The sequence below is a fragment of the Belonocnema kinseyi genome, chromosome 1, assembly GCF_010883055.1.
Source record: "Belonocnema kinseyi isolate 2016_QV_RU_SX_M_011 chromosome 1, B_treatae_v1, whole genome shotgun sequence".
In the NCBI taxonomy this organism is placed as follows: Eukaryota; Metazoa; Arthropoda; class Insecta; order Hymenoptera; family Cynipidae; genus Belonocnema; species Belonocnema kinseyi.
This window is the reverse complement of record NC_046657.1, coordinates 159,107,955-159,126,872: the sequence shown is the minus strand read 5'-3', so window position 1 is coordinate 159,126,872 and position 18,918 is coordinate 159,107,955. Positions and strand designations below refer to the sequence as shown.

The window sequence follows — 18,918 nt, the reverse complement described above, 5'->3', positions numbered from 1 at the left end:
ATAATTCGTAATTTCTGGAAATTCGCAAATTAAACAAATTCAGTAATTGTAATTGACAAAAAAATTAAATATGAATTGAACAAAAAGACAAAAATTCAACTATTTTGTTAAAAATTTGTCTTTTTAATTCAAAGATTCATCTATTTTATTAGACATTGTATCTTTCTTGAATAAAATTTCAACTGTTTGATTGGAAATTCAACAATTTTCTTAAAAAGGCATCATCTTTGAAAATTGAATTATTTTAATAAAAGTGCCACTATTCTGATGAAGGTTCAAACCTTTCGTGGGAAATTTACTTTTTGTTTTAAATTCATATATTTTCGTTAAATTTTTAAAACTTTGGTTGAAAAGTCATCCTTTTTATTTTAAAAATCAACTATTGCGTAGAAAATTGACTTGGTACTTAAAATTCATATTTTGGTGTTGAAAAGTCAACTGAAATCTTTTTTCGAATGAAAATTGAACTATTTTTTGGCTTTCAATTTGTCTTTTTGATTTAAGAATTCGCCTGTTTTTGCAGAAATTTTATATTTCTTGGATAAAAATGTAACTGTTGATTTGAAAATTCAACAAATTTGTTAAAAAATCAACCTTTTTAATTTTTTAAACATTTATATATTATAAATATATTTAAATAATAAGCTGTTATAATGACTATTAGGCAAAGTAACTTTAAGTTACCTAAAAAGTGACTGATTCCGCTTACTTAATTTTATTATTTAAAAATCAAAATTACGTTGAATTTTCAGTCGAAAAGATGACTTTAACAGAAAAGTCGAATTTCCAATCGTGAAAGACTTCTCAGTCACATTTTACAACTGAACAGTTGTATTTTCCACCAAAAACTATGAAATTTATTTACCTGAAGAAATTAATTTTCAAATCAAAAAGAACTTTTTTAAACAAAAAAGTTGAATTTTAAAGCGAACAGGGTAAACTTTGAAGAAAAAAAGTTCACTTCTTAACCAAACAGTCGGACTTTCTACCTAAATAATTAAGTTTTTTAATACATTTATTTTTTACCAATTTGTTAAATATTTTCATATAAAAATATTAATTGTTCAACAAAAAGGTAATTTTCAACGAAATAGTTGATTTTTCTTCAATTTTCAAACCGAAATGACAGATTTTTAACATAAGAGGTGATTTTCAACCAAAAAGTTGATTTTTCTGATACAATATTAGAATTTTTGAATGAAATTCAGAACCTTTAATCATATAACTAAATTTTTACCAAATTAGTTCAACATTGAACCAAGTGGTTAAATTCTTATTCAGAAAAGACCATTTTTTAACCAAATAGCTGAATTCGCTCCTTATTTTTTTTTTATCTAACGAGATGATTTTTCAATAAAAGTTATTTTTGAAACCACATAGTTGGACTTTCGACCCACAGTAGATTTTTTAACAAAATACATGAATTTTCAATCAAATAGTTTAATTTTCATACCGAAAATATTATTTTTCAACAAAAACGGTTATTTTACACAAAGTAGTTGAATTTTCTACCACTTTTAAAATTAAAAGACGAATTTTCAACAAAAGAGTTACATTTCCAAAATAAGAGTTACTTTTTAACTAAGGGGTTGCATTTTCTACCAAAGCAACAGGATGAATTGAAAAAAGTTTACTTTTTAACCAAACAGTCGGAATTTCTACCTAAATAGTTAATTTTTTTAAATCCATGAATTTTTAACCGAATAGTTAAATTTCCGTATAAAAATATCAATTTTTCAAAAAACGGTAATTTTTCCGAAATACTTCATTTTTCTACGATTTTCAAACCAAAATGACAAATTATTCAAAGAAGAGTTAAATTTTCAACATAAAAGTTAATTTACAAACAAATAATTGGACTATATACTTAATTTCTTTTAAACAAAATATATAACATTTTAAACCAAATATTTAAATTTTCATACCGGAAATATTAATTTTAAATAAACACGTTCGTTATAAACGAAGCAGTTGATTTTTCTACGAAAAAATTGTTAAACAAAATAGTTAAATTTTGAACCCAAGGAATTTTCCAATAAAATTATGAATCTTGAAACTAGCACCAAAATTTTTAACAAAGTAGTTCAACTTTCAACTAGGTAGATAAATTTTCAAATAGAAAAAACGAATTTTTAACAAAATAGCTGAATTCTTTAGTACATTTTTTTTACCAAACGAGATGACTTTTTATCAAAAAAGTTACTTTTTAACTAAATCTTTGTACTTTATATTTAAAAGTTAATTAAAAAAAAATGTGCATTTTTAACTGAATAGTTGAATTTTCATACCGGAAATATTAATTTTTAACAAAAACATTTAGTTTCAACGAAACAGTTGAATTTTTTACCACTTTCAAAACTAAAAGAAAAATTTTCAACAAAAGTGATATATTTCCAACATAAGAGTTACTATTTTTAAGACAAAAAGACGAATTTTCAGAAAAATAGTGCAATTTCCACCAGAAAAGTTACTTTTTAACCAAAATATTTGAATTTTCAAACTGAAAGCATTAATTTTAAAAAAAGTTAATTATTACTGAAGTAGTTTAATTTTCTACCATTTTCAAAACAAAAATAGGAAGTTTTAATGAAGCAGTTAAGTTTCCAACGTAAAAGTTAATATTCAAACAAATGGTTTCAATTTTCTACTAAATTATTTTAATTTTCAATGAAAAAAAGTTTGAATCAAAAAAATTAAATTTCAAACCCAAGAAATTTTCGATTAAAGTTAGGAATCTTCAACCAAAAAATTACATTTTTAACAAAATAGTTCACTTCCAACCAAGTCGTTGAAGTTTCAACCGGAAAAGATGCATTCTCAAAAAAATTTTTTAATTCTCCACAGACATTTTTTGACCAAGAGATGAATTTTTCGAACTAAAAACAACAATTTTTAACAAATGAGCTGAATTTTCAATCCGAAAATATGAATTTTGAACAAAAATTTTAGTTTTTTTTTCACAAACAGTCGGATTTTGAACAAAATACATAAGTTTCCAACCATAATAGATGAATTCTTAACGAAAAATATAATCGATGATATCATGATACATTAATTTTTTATTAAAATAGTTGAATTTTTGATCAAGGAAAAATAAAACTTTCAACTAAATTGTTGAATTTTGAAACAAAAAGACGAATTTTGTACAAAACAGATTCATTTCCAAACCAAAAATATGAATTTTCAACATAAAAGTTACTTTTTAACCGCAAATAGTTGAACTTTCTACCAAAACACATGATTTTTAAACCCAGTAGTTAAAGAAAAAAAGAAAAAACAGACGAATTTACAATGAAAAATATTATATTTGATACTGTGTGTTTAAAAGAAAAAGAGTTTAATTTGATATTAATTACATTTGAATGTTTTCAAAAAAGATGCAATTGAAATTAAACAGCTGAAACTTCAACCAAAAGAGAATATTTTCCTATCCATAACAGTTACATAAAACTTTTGTAATAGGAGATAACAAAATACACAAATAAACTTTAAATTAACTAAAATTAAAGTTACAAATTGTTGCGAAAATCGTAACTAAGTTACGTTAGAAGTTACTTGTTAAAATAGTAACGAAATTACCTTAAAAGTTACAAATAACTTAACATTTCAGTAACTTAGGTACTTGTAACAAGTGACCACCCAACACTGGTCTCATAAATTCAGACTCCTGTTTTTTAATTCAGCATTAGGAATATTTCTCGGTCATAGTGTTGAAAAAGTTACTTTTTGTTGAATAAATAGTTACAGTTATGTTACTGAGCGAAAAAAGGTCACTGGTTACAGTTAAGTTACTTGTAACTTTAACTACTCCCAGTTACCAGATAAAGTAACTTCAAGGTACGTAAAAAATTACTTTTTTCACTCCCCTAATTTTATAATTTAAAAATCTAATTCATAAAATAGTATATTCCGTACCTCGGAGTGAAATAGTCTTTTTATCCTCGCGTGTTTGCAAATTCACGCTCGGATGAAAGGACCGTTTCACTTTTTTTTAACAAGGTAGTTCAACTTTAAACCAAGTAGTTATATTTTAAACCAAAATACACATTTTCAATAAAATAGTTTCAATTGCTACCAAAATATTTGAATTTTCTGTCTAAAATAAAAATGAATTTTCAATAAAATTGTTAAATTTACAACCAGAAGAGACTAGAATATGAATTTTTCAAAAAAAAAAAAACGTTCATTATTATTGAACCAACTAGTTCAAGTTTCTACCGAAATAGTTAAATTTGTAACAAAATGCATGCACTTTGAACCAGAATAGATGACTTCTGAATGTAAAATATAATAGCGGATATTATTTCTACCATAAAGGATTTTAATTTGGAAATCAACCAAAGTTGAAATTAACCAAACAAGAAAAATGTTTAAACAAATAGCTTAATCCACAACCAAATAAGATTAATTTTCTACCAAACATTTGAGTTTTCAAGCCAGAAGGATGAATTTTTTGCAAAAAAATTACTTTTTAACAATATAGTTGGACTTTCTACAAAAACAGTTTCATTTTTAAATACATGAATTCTTAACAAAATAAAATATACATGTATATTGTATAAGTTAAAAATCCATTTATTTGGTAACAAATTTAAGTATGCATTTTGTTGAAAAAAATTTTTTTATATAAAATGTTTCTGGTTTGTTAAAAGTTCAACTTTTTGATTGACAATTCAACTATCTTGTTATAACTTCATATTCCTTGATTGAAATTAATTTTTGTTGTTAAAAATTCATCTTTTCCGATTTAAATGTCTACTGTTTTTTAAAACATTCTACTTTTTAGCTTAAAAGCTTTGTACTCATTATTGTCGAAAATTCATCTTTCATGGTAGAAAAGTCATATTTCTTGTTTGGAAATTAACTTTTAATCCTTTCCAATAATTTTAACCTTCTAATATTTTTAAATCATTCAAATTTTTCATGATATTTTCAAATTCTGTAAAATTAGAAGAATTGTTTTAGAATCTTTCAGATTCTTCTTTCACGATTTTAAAAGCCTTTTGAAATATTTTTAAATTTTCTCTTGAAATTAATTTTCAAAAAAATCTTTTTAATTTTTCCTAGGAACCTAAAGAATTTTTTTTTCATTTCTTAAAATGCTTACAAACTTCCAAAAATAGCTTAAAAGTTTTAATTATATGTAAATCTTTTTGAAACTTTTAAGTATCTCTTAAGCGTAATATTTGCTCTAAGAATATGTATTATGGCAAATATTTATTTTATAATCTTTTACACTATTTTTCAAATATTTTAGGAAATAATTTAAGATGTTTTGTAATCTTGTTCAATTTTCTCTTATAATTCATTAGGAAAAAAGTTATTTTGAATTTTCCTATGAATCTTAAGAATATTTAGTTCATTCTCTTGACGCCCTGCAAGATTTAGTTAAACTAAAAATTCTAAATCCTGAAAAATTAAAAGAATTTCCTTAAACTATTCTATATTAATTTTCCTCGCATTTTGAAATTTTAAAACATAAAATCATTTTTTCAAATTAAATCTAAAACACTACGAACTTTCTCAGAAATCTTTAGAAAAAAAATGATCTCAAAATTATTAAAAAACTTCTTCATATATTTCTAATTCTTCAAAATAAGTTTTATAAATGAATTTTATGATTAAGTAACATTATTTGCAAATTTCAAAATAAAAAATTGATGGTTCAGAAAATGTATAAATCTTTATTAATGGATAAAGAACCTGAAAACAGTAACTGAAAGTTCTATGAAAGCATTGTCAAAACCAATCAGGTTATCGACAGCAACGTGTTCGATATTTTCGAGATATTTAGTAACATCGATTTTTGTAGGCAAATTTTAGAAAATAATTATCGTTTTACTTGGAACAGGGAATTTTCGACATGGAATAGGAATTTTTTAAAAGAATTATTATTCAGGTTTAGAAGAAAAGAATTTTAAAAAATCCCTGTCAGAATTTCTCACAATTTGAAAGTGTCTTCTTCAAAATTTTAGATAAAGAAAATACTTTAAGTAGTTTTTAGAGTGGGAGTAGTTGCGACTTCATTTATTTTTTTTTTAGTTAAAAATTCAATTGAGTGCTTTGGACTTGAAAACTTTTTTTTTGAATTAATTTTGTGGTTTAAGGTTTTACATTTTAATAAAAAATTCATGTCTCGTTTAAAATGTAACTACTTTGTTGAAAATCAATTTTTTAAACTGAAAATTTAAGCATTACTACAGAAAATTCAGCTATTTTTCTGAGAATCCGTCTTTTTTCTTGGTTGAGCATTAGATTTTTAACAGAAAATTTAACTATTCTACTTTTGATTAGAAAATTGGTTGAAAATTGATATTTTCGTTTTAAGATTAAACTGTTTGTTTAAAAATTTATTTATTTTGTGGAAAATTCTTTTTTTTGTGGAAAATTAATCTTTATCGTTGAAAATTTACCTGTTTGGTACGAGGTTCGACTATATTCCAGTTGAATATTCATCATTTTAGTTTAAAGTTAATAGGTTTGGTTGAAAATGAATTTGTTCAATTGAAAATTTAATTTTTTTAATTTTCGTTGAAAGTTGATCTTTTTTAGTTCAGAATTCAACAATTTGGGGAAAATTTGTCTTTTTGAATTGAAAGTTCAACCATTTCATTGAAAATCCACGCATTTTGTTAAAAAATCGATTTTTTGGTAGAAAAATTACCTTTTTCTTTGCAAGTTCATCTTTCTGGTTATAAATCCTTTTTATCAGTTAAAAATAAAAATATTCCAGTGAAATATTTATCTTTTTAGTAAAAACATCATTTTTTAGGTTGAAAATTAATCTATTTAGATAACACTTGAATTCTTTTGTTAGACATAATTTTATTGGTTGAACATTCATAATTTTCATTAAAAAGTCATTTCTTTCCTTAAAATATGAGCTGTCTAATTGAAATCTTGTTTCTCTTTTTATGAAAACGAATTTTTTGCTGAAAATTTATCTATTTTGTTTAAAATGTATTTTTTTTCGGTTACAAATTATTATTTTTTCTTCAATTTTCCCGCTTAACTAAAAATAACATATTTATATTCACCGTAAGATCCAATTTATTTTAATTAATGACGTTCATTCTAAGCATCCTTTAGCACAATAGCAAAAAATTTCAACATAAATGAATTTTGAAACAAATACTTACATTTTCCACTAAAAATATCAAATTTTCAACAAAAAATGGAACATTTAAACTTTTAGTTGATAAAATAATTTTCAAACAAAAATACGTATTTTCAAGGAAATAGTTCAATTTCTATTTGTACAAAAGATGCTAAATTCTCATCAAAAACTCAAATAATTAAATTTTAAGTTAAAAAATAAATGTGAATCAAATAGATCAACCTTCAACTCAAAATACAAAATATTCAATTGGAATGAGTAAAAATTTTAGTCGACAAAATTACTTTCCACGAAAAAAGAATCTTTTGAAAAAAATTCACTTTCAAAAATATAGTTACATTTTCAGACAATGATAAATTTTCAACTAAAATCGTAAATCTTTAGTTGGAATTGTTGAGCTTCAAAACAGAAAGCTGGTTTTTTAACTAAAATCATGAATCTTTTACTAGAATAATTGAATTTTTTACCATAAAGATGAATTTCAACAAAAATTAAATAATTACATTTTTAGTAAAAAAATTAATGTTCAACCAATAAGATGAATTTTAAACTACAATTATGGAATATTCAACTTTAATAATAGACAGAAAATATAAGTATCATTCAAGTTGAATATTTCATAATTGTAGTTGAAAATTCATCTCATTGGTTGAACATTAATTTTTTTTTTACTAAAAATTTAATTATTTGATTTTTGTTGAAATTGATCTTTTTGTTAAAAAAATTCAATTATTCTAGTTAAAGATTCACAATTTTAGTCAAAATTTCATCTTTCTGGTTTAAAATTCCACAATTTCAGCGAAAAATTTACGATTTGATTTGAAAATTCATCATTGTATGAAAATGTAACTATTATTTTTAAAGTAAGTTTTTTTGGAAAGCATTTTTTTAACTTAAAATTTAATTATTTAAGTTTTGGATGACAATATAGCGTCTCTTGTACAAATCGAGATTGAACTTTTTCTTGAAAATACGCATGTTTCTTTTAAAATTATTTTATCAACCGAAAGTTCCACTGCTCCATGTTTTGTCGAAAATTGAAATTTTTAGTGGAAAATGTATTTGCTTCAAAATTCATTTATGTTGAAATTTTTTGCTCTATTGTGTTAAAGATAGAATTTGAATAGAAAATTTTTTATTGGTAATTGTTTATTAATTATTGTTTAATTAGAAATTTATTTTAAGGACAAGGAAATGGAGCCCGTACGTTTGGTCATAGACGAGTGACAATGATGATGCTGGCTCCATTGATGTATAAAATGGGAGTTATGACGACTATGTTGGCAGTACTGATCGTGATTTCTTTAAAAGGACTGATGATTGGTATGTTAATATGAAAAATGAAGATTGCAATCCTCATTCCACTTTTAGCATTTTCTCTAGAAAGTAGATCACGTACAATTTACATATACCGTATATTTATGACATTTCTTTTGGATGCGAAAAGCGAACAGGTCATAAAGGTCTGCAAAAAAATGTATCGGTATCCATTTTTTGTGGTTGATTCTGAACCATTATGTTCTGGTCATTACATTTTCTAAATAGGAATGTAACTCATTAAAAAAATCACATATTTGTGAAAATTTATTATTTACGATATCAAAAATTTATTTTAATTTAGGTTATTTCACTTTTTTTAATTTAATAACTTTATGTAATCTTTTGAAATATTTAGAAATCTCCTGAAATGAACTTTCATCCCTGAAATCTCTTGAAATGCCTTGAATCCGTGTGGAAATGACCCCATTTGGCCCTATTACAAGTTGGGCTCTAATCGGGGGCTAGTCGGGCTTTTTGTTGTCAATGTTTTAGTCGGGGCCTGGTCGGTGGTTGGTCAAGGGCTATTCGGGCCTTTTTGTTCACTAATGATTTTTATTATTCTTAAACACTAAGAATATATTTAACAATAATTTCATATCGTTTTTTGGGGAAAAGATTCATTAATGTTAAATTCATCTCAAATATACTTAATAAATAATTATTAGGTTAATAATTTTGTACGAAAATCAACTTTTTATAAAAACAACGATTAAAATCTTCAAAAAGACGTAATCTTATTTTTTGTAGTATTTTTGAGAAAATTGCGAATTTCTAGGAACATTTATAAACACCTTCGTATGGAATTATAAGAAAATACATATTGGAAAAGGTAAATATAGATGTAGGTGAAAAGTCCGCCGAAAGTCATGAGACTCTAAATTTGTACAGATGATGAAAGGTTTGCCATATGTAAATAAAGTCTAATCCTTCAGGTAGTTAAAATTAGAAAGAGAAAACATTTTTGATTAATCAGTGAAGAGCAGTATACCAGTAGTAAATTAGTAAGCACGGTACAGTTCAGATTTCGCTACCACCTTTATTTGAGTCTTGCGGTTCTGGACTGGTAGCTTTAAAGAAAATCCGCAAGGGCGCGACGTGCCGCCTCTCGCGCAACAGAAATGACGCGTCGAGTGTTTTAGACAGCAGTCCACACGTAACCAAGCATAATTACCTGGAGCAGAGACTACCGTGACAAACATGGCGGTTACTTCAGAGCGAAACTCTTCCATTGATGTGTTTCAGCTCAAGTTTTTTTTTTAATATTCCAAAAATTTTGGGGAATTTTAATTACATAAATTTATGCATTTTTAAGCGTAGGATATGGTCTCTATTAAATCTTGGGTAAATTTGAGCACTTATAATATTTCAAAAAAGTTTATGTAGATTTCCGTAAGTAATAAGTATTTTGACAAAATTTTTGGAAATGTTCCACAAATTTTGGGGAGTTTGGTTAATATTCCACGCGGATGTATTATCATATGGCCCCTAGTAGTACCCGATCAGGTCCCGACTAGGATAAGTCGGGGCACCTGACTAGCCCCCGACTAATCTTCCGTGACGCTACTGGTCGGGGGCTAATCAGATGACCCGACTAGCCCCCCACTTTAAGTGGGGTCGAATGGTCGGGAACCAGACTAGTTCCCGATTTGAATTTCTACACGGGAAGCTACTTTAGATCTTCTAATTCTTTTTAAATAATTTGTAATTCCTCACATTTTAAAATATCCTCGTAATCTCTTAAAATAACTTGCATCCTAATAATATTTTTGAACTATCTCTCTAGAAGGATTTAGAAATATTTGTAATCTCTGAAATATTTTGAAATATTATGACATCTCTTATAATATCGAAAATCTTTTGACATTCTTGTACCAATTTCCGAAATTTCCTATCTTTCTCTGACTTTTCCCTGATCAATGCTTCACTCTTCTTGACCGTTATAATATTATACATTTTTCCTTCAGATTAATTTTTTAACCAAGCAAGTGAATTTTTAACCAAACAGATAAAGTTTCAAGCAATAAGTTTCATTTTCTTTCAAAAAGATGATTTTTTAACTCAGTATATGAATTTCAACAAAATAGTTAAACTTTTGACTAAAGAATTAAATTTTCGAATAAAATAAGACAGAATTAACCCAAGAAATGAATTTTCAACTAAAAAGACGAATTAAAAAAGAATGCATGAATTTTCAACTAAAGAAGATAAATTGTGAACCAGAGCTATAATAGCTACATTTACAGTTAAAAAGTTAATTTTCAACTATAAAATTTCTAAAAAAAAATAAAATAGTTAAAATTTTAATCAATAAAATGATTTTATAAAATGAACTTAACTGTTTGTTACCAAAACGATGAATTTTCAACAATACAGGTTTAATTTTCTATACAATTTAAAAAAAAAATACATGCATTTTAAACTAAAAAATTAATGTTTATCCCGAAATGAAATATTTATAATTAAAGTTGAAAACTTAATTTAAAACAAAAAAAAAAGAATCTTAACAAAATGGTTCAATTTTAAACCAAATAAATGAATGTACTCACAAAATGATGAAATTTTCACTATGAAGTCAAAGGTGGCTCTTATTTTTCAATTTTGGATTCTCCTTGGTCTCACCCCCCCCCCCCTATTTTCTTTGAATGGCGAAAAAATGATCTCCACCAAATTTCAGCGAAACCAGTCAATATTAATATGTGGCCCAGAGCACTGAAACTTTCTCATGGAATTAACACGGGAAAGAGAACCGTAAAATTTTAAATGCAGTTAGTTTTTTTATATTCCATTGGAATCCCTTGGCACTGTAAAATTATCATCTTTAGACTATGTTCAAAAAATATACCTGGTTGAAAAATATTTTTTTTCAAAATTTAAAAAATTTTGGATCCCTATATTTGAAAAAAAATTACAATTTCCACAATTAATGTCAAAATCTCGTCAAATTCTTACAAGAGGCAGATTTATTTATTAGAAAGCACGTGATGACATTTAAAATTCAAAATTTTGAAAAAATTAAAGATGGCCTCCCAAAGTTTACGTTTCAAACTCATTATTCCTTTGTTTCTCAGTGACAACTATCCAGTTGTCAATTAAAATGCAACATCATCGTATAGAAATATATTTTGTGATGCATGTAAATCGAAATTTAAAAAAATCCAAAATGGCGCCTAATTAAATATTCATATCTCGTATTTTCTTTAATTATCGTCCAAAGAACTTTAAATTTTGAACAAAATTTTATTTTATTCTTAAAAAATGTATGGTTGAAAGTACATCTCGAAATTTTCAGTAAAGTAAAAATGGCACCTGATTATTGTTTTAAAAAAGTTACATTATTTTTACAAATTTGAAGAAAATATGAAATAGATTTTCGTAAAAGATTAAGTGATTCTCAAATCTTAAAACGTTTAAAAAATTGTTAAAGCTTTTTTAATAAAATAACAAAAAAGCCACATTCCTGACTATTTAGTGAAAAGTTTTTAAATTTAATCAAGAACAAAAAAATTCTCAGTATACTGCAGCTGTAGGAACTTTGCAGCAAGTGGCTTTAAGAATCACTACATTCTTTCCGAAAATTTATTTCATATTTTGTTCAAATTTGTCAAAATGATATTACTTTTTAAAATAGTAATGAGGCGCCATTTTTACTTCAGTGAAAATTTCGAGATGTACTTCCATCCATACATTTTTTAAGAATAAAATTAAATTTTATTCAAAATTCGAAGATCTTTAGACGAAAAGCATAGAAAATTCGAGTTGTTGAGTATTTCATAAGGTGCCATTTTTCATTTTTCAACATTTTGACTTCCATATATTACGAAATATGTTTTTTTTTACAATAATGTAGCATTTTAATTGTCACCTGAAAAGCAGTCGCTGAGAAACAAAGAAATAATTAATTCGAAAAACGAAATTTGGGCGTTCAATTTGATGAATTTTTCTCTTTAATTGTAGAAATTAAATCTTTGCTTAAATTTAGGGAGCCACCATTTTGTAAACTTCGAAGAAGAAAAAATTTTCGTGTAGATATAATTTTTCAACATAGCCTAAAGATCATAAATCTAGAGAGCCAAAGAATTCCGATGTAATATAAAAAATTTAACTACATTTGAAATTTTACGGTATTTTTCCCCATGTTAATTGCATTAGAAACTTTGAGTGCTTGAGCCACATGTTAAGATTCACCTATTTTGCTTAAATTTTGTGGTGGGACCAAAGAAATTCGAAAAAAGTAATCCTCGAAGAGTAGATAAGGACCACCCTAATGAACAATCTACCAAAAAAGACGAAATTTCAACAAAATAATCAAATTTGTAATAAAAAAAAAGGATTTTTAACTACAATGATGGATCTGAAAAAAAAGTTTCTAACCAACAAATAGTTCAATTTTTCGAATAAAACGATGAATTTTCAATTATATAGAATTCTTGACCAAAAAGAAAAATTTTAACAAAATACATGCATTGTCAACTATTTTTTAAACTAAAAATGAAATAATGATATTCTTAGTTCTAAAATTACTTCTTAACCAGAAAAATACAATTTGAAACAAAATAGTGAAATTTTTAAACAAAAAAATCAATGTTCAACCAAATATATAAATTTTCAACTTAAAAAGATAAACTTTCATGCAATAATGGAATAGATAAATTTTTCAATGAAGAATTAATTTTCAACCAATTAAAAACGAGTTCTTAACAAAATAGTTAAATTTTCAACCATGTAAAATTTTTCAGTTAATGAAGAAAAAAAATATCTGAAATTGGGAATTTTCATGCTAAAAAAATAATTTTCTACAAAAATTTGAATTTTAAAACCGAGAATATAAATCTTCCATAAAAAAGTTTATGTTTCAACAAATAGTGGAATTTTTAACTAAAAAGATTGATATTTTATTTTTTAACAAAATTTTTGAATTTTTAACAAAGCAACAAAATTGTATGTTCAACCGGATATTCTTATATCGGGCGTCAAGTGTAGCTTCAAAGATATTTTCATAAAAATAAAAGTTGAATTCCCACTTTATTAAACTATTTGCAATATTGTGGAAAAATATTTTCTACAAATAAATTTCTATTTCAGGCCTCCTTTTGCTGATGCTAAAAATAAGCAGTTTCTTAGCAAAATTCTACAATGCCTGGCAACACCAAGGTTATGGCCATGCTTGGCCACCGCAGCCACAACCTGTTCACGTTCATTTTCAGGGTGGCGATGGGTACCACCACTCTCATGGTCAACCATATAGTGCTTGGCCATCCGCCAGTGGTCCACCGCCCGATGAGGAGCAACATTATTATTATAAGGGATAGGCTTTTAGTTTGAATAAATTTATTTATTTATATTTATAAATTTTTTAGGAAGACAAATATCAGTGCCAAAAACAATTTCGAAATTGGTCTACAGAAAAGGAAATTTGGAAAATATCCTCCGCCCTAGGACTTGGGACTTATTTGTTTTTCAATTTGGTCAATATTCATAAGTCTGAAAAAATTTATTTCTATTATTTTAAATATTTGGACATTTGAATATTTTAACTGGAAAATTTCTGCTCAGAAGCAAGTCTTATTTAAAATAACAGACTAAAGTTTGTACCCTCTAAATGATTCTTTTGGGGCGCCCTCTTTAATAATAATTTGATATTTGGATTTTGAGCAATTCGCGTGATTTTTTTTTCTCGAAGGAAAAAAAATAATTTAATTTTGATCCCTTTTAGAGTTTGAAAAATATGTCAAGGACTTCAGTATTTTTTTAATTCTACGTTTCAGGTGAATTTTACGTAAAAGTTATAAAAAAAAAAAGAAAAATTCACAAATCTTCGAAAAATTTAATAAAAAAGAATGTTGTAGCATAAATAGTTGAGAAGTTTTAACGTCTTTAAAGATTTTTTAGTTATATAATGGTCGTTTCCCATAAGGAGTAATCACCCCCATAAGTAAGAAAATGTGTTTTGCGAGTTTTTGGGACTAATTACGATTTTTTGCGGTTTTTTTTTTTTTAAATACAAAGTATTTTTAATACATAAAATGCTACTTTCTACTGACAATTATATGTTTACATACATTGTTTTAAATGATTATTGTTTTTAGCCATTTTCTCCTAGAATAGAGTTAGAGAGTCGCAGTTTTTTCCGAATTTTTAAGTTTTCAGTTAGAGCGAGGCATTAGTCAATTCACTTTAACTGAAGTAATTTTTGATATCAATTCATTATTATTTATAACAATATTCTCTCAGAATAATTCTAGAAAGTTACGTTTTTTTTAATATTTCCACTTTTTGTCAACTTTTTCTTCTTGAGAAGATAATTAATGCAGTTCAATAAACATAATTGTTTAAAAAATTTCTTATTGCTTATGAATATCTTCTCTTAGATAATTACTAGAAAGTTGCAGTTATTTCTGAAATTTTTAACTCTTAAATAAAAAAAAGGTGTTTGAATTAAGATAATTATTCATCAACCAAAGAAATAAATTTGTAATAAAGTATTTCTACTTTCAACTAAGTAGTTGAATTTTCAACGAAAAATGTAATAGATGATATCTCAACCACAGAAGATTTTAATTTGAAAATAAAAATTCAACTGAAGTAAAAATTCAACCAAAGAAGACGAATTTTTAACAAAACTTGCTAAAAATCTTCGATAAAAAAAAACTTCTTAATAAAGTAGTTGCAATTTTAGTCAAAAAAGATGAAATTCCTATAATTGATACATTTTTAAGCGATAAGAAGAACTTTCAACCGAGAAAAATTTTTGATTTAATAAAGAAATTTTTTTATCAAAAATGTGGAATTTTCATGCCAAAAGGACGAATTTTTTACAAAAAATGTTGAATTTTCAACAAAAATGTTTATATTTCACAAAATAGTTGAATTTTCAACTAAAATGTATAGTTTAAAAGAAAAGTGAATAATAATTAATGAATACTAATAAGAGAATTTTAAAACACAATGATCTCTTTTGATTATTTATTATTTTCTCATAAATAAAAAGCCAAAACAAAGTAAAAAATTTCAGCAAAAACTGCAATTTTATAGTATTTATCTAAGAGAATATGGTTATGAAAATAATCAATTGTGTAAACAATTATGTTTGTTAACTAACAGTAATTATTACTTCAAGAAGAGAAAAGTTAACAAAAAATACAAAATTTTATAATAATCCAAAACTATCTGGCATTACTATAGAAGAAGTTATAATAAACAATAATGATTTGTTTAAACAATTGAGTTTGTTAAGTTTTATTCATTTTGGCATCGCCCTTACTGAAAAAAGAACAAACATTTAAATATTAAAAAAAACATTACTGTCTGGTATTTTTCGAAGATTATATTATTTAAAATAATATTTAATGCTTCAAACAAATATGTTTGTTAACTTTTTCTAGTTATTATCTTATTCTAAGTAAAAGTTGACCAAAAGTGGAAAATTTCATAAAAGACCCGCAACTATCTAGTATCACTATAGGAGAAGATAGCTATAAACAACAATAAATTGTTTAAACAATTATTTTTGCTAACTTGCATTAAGTTATATCCGATTATGAGAGAAAAATAGACAAAAAGTAAAACATTCTAGAAAAAAACTGCAATTTCTGGCGTTATTCAAAAAGAATATTATTCACAATAATAATAAATTGTTTAAACTATTTTCTGGTTAACATTAATTGATAATTACGCTACTATATTTGAAAAGTGACATTTTTGAGAAAAAACTGCATGTTTCCAGCATTATTCTAAAAGAATATTATTAGAAATAATAATAAATTGTTCAAATAATTATTCATGTTAAATTTAATTGATTATTGCTTTGATGTAACTGAAAAGTTCGAAATATGTCGTAAAATTTGGAAAATCCCTGACTTTTTATTCTAATATAAGAGAAATTTACTCAAAAAGATAAGAAATTATTAAACCAATTTATTTAAACATTTAATTATCAGTTAAAAGTAGTGTTTTATGTATTAGTAACACTTTGTATTTAATACCCGGAAAAAGTCATAATTAGCATCAAAAACTCAGAAAACCTCTAATTTCAATTAATTTTAATTTTAATTAATTATTCGTATGTAATGTGTTGCTACCTTTTAAGATAATAATTATTAAGTTTCAACTCGATTCAACTAATTTAAGGATTCTGAATAAAATTTAAAAAGTCGTCTTTTTCCTTACGGGAAATACACGTTAAACTTCATGGTTCTTGCGGAACCTCTCAATATAATTTTTAAACGCATTTATTTTTGTCTGGATTTTTATCCAAAAAAAATTTAACTCGTTATTTATTTTCGAAAAAATCACATGAATGGCTTAAATACAACAAATATAGATTTTTTTCATGGGCCTAACGTTTTTTTTTCATATTCTGTAAAAATACTCAAGATGAAAACTCAAAAATAGGATACAAACTTCAGCCTATTTTCAAGCATTTTTAGTCCAAAAATTGGCTTTGGATTTTCTTTAAATTTTTTTCTGTTGATATCTTTCGGAATAATTTGAAAATTTTCTCGAAATATCAGTTGAGTTTTGCAAAATGTTAAAGGTTTTTAATTAAGTGCGTTTTTCGCTCTTTCTTTAAAATTGATAAAAATTGAAACTCACAGTATTATAGGGTTATGAGGTTTTTGAATCAAGAACTTCAAAGATAACAGTTCACCCTTTAAAAATGCCATAATATGATTTAGGATGGATTTTACATATCGAGATTAAGGTCAGTTTTCAAACTCGATTTATAATGAGCCTAGATTCTTAACCGAACTTTGTTTATAAATTAAAATACAATTTTCAGATCTGTCTTTTTGAAAGTAGAAGGATGATGTACCAACAAAACCAAAGTAACTAGGCAATTTCTTCATAGAATTACTTTATAGTTAGTAGCCAAAAATAAATCCTAGTGTCTGCACTCCACGTCTTTCGTGATAGTTAATTTATTTTTTTAATGTATTTATTACTCTAATATATTCTTTTCTCAAACCTTCAAACTCGTTCTATATTAAAATGGAGGCTACAAATTAAAATAATAATACGAATATCTGCTCAAAAATAATAATTACAATTGTTTAAAATGAACAAGAAGAATCTGTAATTTAAATTTCGCGCCATAATTTTTTTTTAAATGCCGCGAAATTTAAATTGCGTACTCACGAGCTGTACATTTTTAAAGGAAATGTGTATTTATATTATAATTTAAGTCTTTGTATATGGTAGATATTATTCATTAATCATGATTGTTTTAGTGAATAACTATAACTGTAATAATTGTTAATGTACATAGAAGAACATTAAGAGAGTTACCTATAGGTTTATATTATTTTTGTAAATAGAATTTTAGAGAATATACTTTTTCATAACGCTTTTCTTAATTGTGGTTCGTTTAAAAAATTATTTAAAAAAAAGTTTTTTGATGCAAAATATTTATTTTCTTCAAAATGAAACTTATTTTAATTAAAACTATTCTATTTTTCTCCAATTATCCTATATTTTCAAGGTAGCTGTATTATCATCAGAGAGATGACAACCACCAATCAGTGTAGATATCTTTTTCACCCACCGTAAAAATAGAAATTGACACTGTTGATCCAAGTTAACTCTTTAAATAAAGGGAAATTCTTAACGTTTTTTCAGACTAGATGGAGCTATAAATTTAAATTTTTAAAATTAAATTTTGTGTGAAAAAAAACCCCTTCGCTCCGCTGGGAATCGAATGACAGAAATTCCGATTGACGGTCGGTTGCTTTTTCCCTTAAGCTATCAGAGAGATCGGAAAAAGAATTATTTTTGATAAATACACGCATTATTTTGCCGGTGTTACGTATTAATAAGAGTAAAATTGTGTAAGGAATCTGAAATTTAAAGGAGCGAAAGAAGAACTTTTTTTTTTTAAATGTTATTTAAAAAACTTTTACTTCATAGCGCCATCTAGCCTAGAAAGAAGTTAACGCTTTATTTTGTGCCATTATTGTTGTATGCCATGGTACTCTAAATTATGACTCTTTTATTCTTTTCTATATTTTAAAAAAATTTTGTATTATTATTTTTTATTCTTTTCCATTATATTTTGTTCTATTCTGTTATTCTAATATTCTATTATGTTCTCTTATCAATTTGCGGTTGCAATTATGATGGAGGTCGAAAGATTAAAAAATGTAGAAATTGGGGGATAGGAAAAGATTGGACTATCTATTCCTATGCCCAATCTCAATAATTCTTTGCTTATTTCCCTACCTTTCATGACCGAGGACATTTATTTTTTTCTACCCCTTAATCTATCTATCCATTACGAGTTCAATTTTTTCCTCTCTTTCTATATCTTTCGTAACCGAGGAACCTTATCTTTTTCTTTGATTCATTCTATCTCTTTAATAAAAAATTTTAATCCTTTTAGTATTTTCGCCATTGAGTGCTCTTGTCATTTTCTATCCCTAAAAATTTGGAAATCTATAAAAAAGTTAGGGAATTTATTTACAAAAATTAGTTTTACGCTGACCACG

At 25.5% G+C, this 18,918-nt stretch overlaps 1 protein-coding gene across 1 annotated transcript in view; it reads left to right on the top strand.

Annotated features, from left to right (window-relative positions):
* The window catches only part of LOC117173375, a 15,659-nt gene extending 1,539 nt beyond the window's left edge, over nucleotides 1-14,120 (top strand). Inside the window, exons 2-3 of the mRNA XM_033361899.1 lie at nucleotides 8,303-8,440; nucleotides 13,520-14,120. Of these exons, the coding sequence (XP_033217790.1) occupies nucleotides 8,303-8,440; nucleotides 13,520-13,746 (365 nt within the window). The 3' untranslated portion in view covers nucleotides 13,747-14,120. The remainder of the gene's footprint in view (nucleotides 1-8,302; nucleotides 8,441-13,519) is intronic.
* The last annotated feature ends 4,798 nt before the right edge of the window (nucleotides 14,121-18,918 follow it).